Raw genomic sequence first — 5,117 nt, forward strand, 5'->3', positions numbered from 1 at the left:
ATACTAGGCTGCATTTCAACAACTGTCTGGTATAATATGAAGGTACATATTATTATATATTTTAATATATATATATATATATATATATATATATATATATATATATATATATATATATATATATATATATAATATATTAAATATTATATATATATATATATATATATATATATATATATATATATATATATATATATATATATATAATTACAATGTTATTTGAAAAAAAAATTAAGTACAAAAAATAATTAATTAAGTACAATAAAACTGAGATTTGCAAAAAATGTGAAAGCTTGTGAAAGGTAATTAGGCATACCTACGACTTTTTATCTTAATCAGGTAAAAGTTGGCCTAATTGCGAATTCTAATTGTCTTTTTCCTCGCAATTGCAAGAATATATCTCACATTTCGAACTTTTCCGTTTATAACGTTTTTTATGAAAAGTTTCCCATTTCGGCACTGAGAATAAAGAGCATGCAGTGCACTCTTATTCTGTCTTTCCTGTTACGTCACTTCCTGACCCTTTCTCTTTCCTTTCCGTGTCGGCCATTTGTGATAATCGGTAAGAACACCATGAGCTCTTGCTTACAAGTGTATTTTTGACTGTTTTTAGCCAACATTTGCAACGTTTTTTCTTTTGCAAAATGTACACGGAGCTGTTCTACACAGTGTAGGTCAGATATTCGCGTTTTCTGCGCGTTATATTGTGAATAAATGTGGCAGCAGGGCTGAGTCGCTATACATGTGGGGGATTCGCTAATCGCGGCCGCTTGCCAGACCTTTTGATTTCACGGTGTCCGGTTGAAATAAATGTAAAAAATGTAAGGCTCAACTCTGCCTTCAACGTGTTAAAAGGTTTGTTTGAATGAGTGATCTCATTTTTAATGCAGACTGAGCTGATTGACAGTCATCAAGTAAAGACAAGATGCAGAACGACGCTGGCGAATTCGTGGACCTGTACGTCCCCCGTAAATGGTGAGTTTGTGAAGGATTTATGGAAAATATATCTTATGTATTTATACTATTGTGAGTGGTGCGCACAACACTAGCCATCTTTTGTTCTGTGCTAGAGTTTTATCTTTGACAGTCACATAAGCACAGTGTAATACTGGTTATAAATAGTGACCACACAAATCATATATATATATAAGGCATATATATTATTAACACTTGTTCATTGCTTTTTTTTATTCCCAGCTCTGCTAGCAACAGAATCATTGGTGCCAAGGACCATGCCTCCATCCAAATCAACATTGCTGAGGTTTGACATGAATTTCACTATTATGAAACAGTAATAGTGAAATTTACACAAATATGAGCTATATGATGTATTTTACACCATATTATAGTTGGTGAAGAAAATTGGGAAACAAAGTGTGTATTTTCTTTGACAAAACTGTTGTTATATAATGGGACTAATTTCTTTTAGGTGCCAATAGCTATTAGTCTATTATAATAGTCACGTCAACAAAAACTCAAGAGTTTTATTAATGAGTCTCTCGATCTGTTTGTTATAGGTGGACAGGGCAACAGGCAGGTTCAATGGCCAGTTCAAGACTTACGCCATCTGTGGTGCCATCCGTAGAATGGTATGTATGTTCAATCACATCTAAAGCCCATTTTACTGCATCATTACATCGTGTAGGATGCCAGGTTTGTATCAGATTTTGAATGTGTTAAATGTATAGTGTCACATCTGTTGTAGTCTCAAGACATTTATATTGTCTTCTACAGGGTGAAGCTGATGACTCCCTTCTGAGGCTTGCAAAGAACGACAGCATTGTGGCAAAGTAAGCTCCTGTCAGTGGATGACTGCTGTTGTGTTTTTCCTCTATGAATTTCCTATCGGATTGTAGAGGCTCTCTAAATCACCTAGTGTAGTGTTTTTCTATTGTGCTTGTTTGATGTAGTTTTCATAGTTTTTCGTCAACCCCCATTTTGTTGTTGTTTTGTTTTTACCAGCTTCAGTGAACACTTCATGGGGTTAGGTCACCCAAAATTGAAAATTCGGTCATTCATTATTCTTCCTCAAGTTGTTCCAAACCCATAAGACTTTCATTCATCTTAGGAACACGAAAACTGAGAGATGTTTGTATCTCCATTGACAGCTACACAGCTACTTTGACAGTAAAATGTAGAGATCGTGAAACCAATCCATATGAATTGAATGGTTTAGTCCAAATTTTCTGAAGCGATACATTTGCATTATATGGACAGATTTACATGAGACTGAATTTTGTTCACATATAAACATTGATCACTGAACATAAACAGAAGCTCATCTGTACTCGCTTGATTCGCGAGAACAAACCTCATTAGTTCTTGCAGAAGCTCATGCGTGCTGCGTAACACAAGAATGAACCTCATTGGTTCTTGCGGAAGCTCAAACGTGATGCGTAACACCAGAATGAACATCAATAGGCTTGTTTAAGATGAGCAAAATCTGCGCAGAACCGATCACCCAGAGGTGCATGCCATTAGAAATGTCTGAACATGATCCAGCTTTGGTCTGATGTCATGCTGACGTGTCAACTCTTGCGAATTGCAAGGCAGAGATGTTGGACTCTGCAGGCGGACCCAGTTGCTCTCCACCGACTGCTGATCAAAAGCACGATGGGAAACGACTTCCAGCCGACACAGCTTAATGCTTATTGGTTTAAACATCTGTGATGAATGGTCTTTTTTAAAATGTGTTTATGTATGAATATTCCAAAACTCTTGACCCGTGCAATCTTTCTAGGTTATGTGATTTATATGTGCGATCTCTCTGGGTTATGTGATTTTATTTATATATATATATATATATATATATATATATATATATATATGCGCACACACTGTACATTTTTTGTTGGTTTAACTTAAAAAAGTAAGTAACCTGGTTGCCTTAAAATTGAGTTAATTGAAATTAAAAATTAGTTGATAAAATAAATGAAATCTTTCAAATAAATAGAAACTCAAAATATTATTGTATCTGAACCACATAAAAAATTGATAAATCATGAAAATAGCACGTTTCACTGCGTCATCAGAAATAAAACACGCACAATTACCCAATATGCTTACAAAATCTTTTAATAATATTTTAATAACTTGTCGAATCTCAAAAAATGTTCATTGTATTATCTCAATTTTAAGGCAACCAGGTAACTTTTTTTCAAAAATGTTTAGTGTACATGCATACACACACATAATTAAAGTAAAAATTATTGATAAACATGTCTTTCGAATAGAAATTGATAACAAAATCATTGGGGCTTAAAGAACACCACCGTTTTTAGAAATAGGTCTTATTTAACTTCTTTTTTACTTTAGGATATATGGGCAAATGTTTTAGGGCATTGTTTTAGTTTGGCAGGGTTGCTGCTAGCTTAGCATAATGAATGGAATCCTATGTTATCAGCTAGCAAGTCCCGAGTAAAAGCACCCCCACACCTAATAACTTCTTGTGGCCTGCACATTCACAACGAGTACAAATAGCGATGCAGGTTAAGACTAGGCAATTTCCTAGGCAGATATTAACTTGGGACTATATTATGTGAAGAACAGGCGAAGCACTGCTGCTTGAACGCGCAGATATCCTCTGGCTGTTGAGCGATCACAATGTTGCGTGATATCTGCGCCCAATTAGCATTCATTTATACATATGTTTATTCTGAATGAACTGAACTTTACTGAAGAGACACTATCGCTTTGATAGTGTTTCTTCAGAAAATTTGGACTAAACCACTCAATATGGATTAGTTTTGATCTCTATCAACGTTTTAGTGTCAAACTAGTAGCATGTATTGTCTCTAGGACAAAAATCTGATTTCTTTAAAACATCTTCAGTTATGTTTGAAGATAAGTTTTACAGGTTTGAAACATGATGGTGAGATTGATGACAATTTTAATCTTTGGGTGAACTAACCCTATGAGTGACAAAGCAAATATGTGCTTATGTGAAACTGTATTGAAATGGCAAAAAACTTAAACAATCAATTTGAAATGGCTGCCATAATGCTCACTGAATTTCTACTCTTGTTGGTAATGTGTGTGGTTTGCTGATGTTTAAATCAAAATGCCTGATGCTGATTATGATTCTAACGATTGCTTTCTCTCTTTACAGGAACATCTAAGTTTAAGGATGGCTTCTGGAAGTTTCTTTGTAAAATAAAAAAGTAAAATTGGAAACCTGTGTTTGTGTTTTAATATTGTGAGTGTGTTAGTTATTCATTACCCCTAGGCTCCATGTGAATAATTCAAATGATTAACCATTTGAGGATTATTATTAATTGACCATGAGAAAAGGGAACAAATTGTGGTGGTGAGAATGTTCTATGATGGATTTCCTAAGATTCACTGTTGCCTAATGTGTGAATATCAGATAGAGCAAGTGATTTACATGTGGTACACCCTCACAGCAGTTTTAAATAGCTAGATGTGAGCACTGAATGAAGATTGGTTAAACATACAACACATACAAATGTATGCACTGAAATAACATACTTATTAATACAAGTTTTTACACTAATCTTTTCTACACAATATTCGGCGTCACTGACAATAGACAGCGATTGTCCTCCGTCCGGTAGAGGTCATTGTGAACTCAAATTCATGTTTGAGTTCGTGCTGTCGTTTCGGGTACATTTTTCAAACTGCTTGTGTGGGATAGTTCTTCCTCTAGGGGGCGTTTGGCGGCCGAGCAAGCTGAAGCCTCATTGTGCCACAATCAAAATTGAAAAACATTTTTTTGTCTTTTATAACACTTAATAATAATAAATATGTAGATGAGTTAAGTTTTGCCTTTTGCAACTGTTATATACTTTTAATATAATCGCATAATGATAGTGCAGTGCCAGTTATTCATAAGTTGTTCCTATTCCTGCAATGTTATCATCGAGTGAAAGGAAGACTGTTGCAAAATGTGAATTGGGTGATTTACATTTCAAATAAATCTACATTTACTAAATCCCCCCAGCTTTGTGGTGTTAATGATAGTTTGTTTTTTTTTTGTTTTTTTGCTTACTAAATAAAATACACCTTGAAAGGGCCAATTAGAATCTACGCCTGGTACGTTAAGCCCCGCCCATATAAGAATTTACGTTTGACGTGTAGTCTCCATTCTAGTCGTTTAC

The 5,117-nt window shown here is 34.7% G+C and overlaps 1 protein-coding gene across 2 annotated transcripts; it reads left to right on the forward strand.

Moving 5' to 3' along the window:
* Positions 1 to 489: 489 nt before the first annotated feature.
* On the forward strand, positions 490 to 4,173 carry rps21 (ribosomal protein S21). 2 transcript variants are annotated; one of them, XM_067447336.1, is made up of 6 exons: positions 490 to 562; positions 891 to 975; positions 1,198 to 1,261; positions 1,518 to 1,589; positions 1,735 to 1,790; positions 4,109 to 4,173. In XM_067447336.1, exons 2-6 carry the CDS (start codon positions 926 to 928, stop codon positions 4,116 to 4,118), a joined length of 252 nt encoding a protein of 83 aa, XP_067303437.1. In that variant the 5' UTR covers positions 490 to 562; positions 891 to 925; the 3' UTR covers positions 4,119 to 4,173. The 2 variants fall into 2 exon arrangements, with proteins under 2 accessions (XP_067303437.1, XP_067303438.1); XM_067447337.1 differs by lacking the exon at positions 4,109 to 4,173 and having other exon boundaries at positions 1,735 to 1,794.
* Positions 4,174 to 5,117: the final 944 nt, after the last annotated feature.

The sequence above is a fragment of the Pseudorasbora parva genome, chromosome 6 (assembly GCF_024679245.1).
Source record: "Pseudorasbora parva isolate DD20220531a chromosome 6, ASM2467924v1, whole genome shotgun sequence".
Lineage (NCBI taxonomy): Eukaryota > Metazoa > Chordata > Actinopteri > Cypriniformes > Gobionidae > Pseudorasbora > Pseudorasbora parva.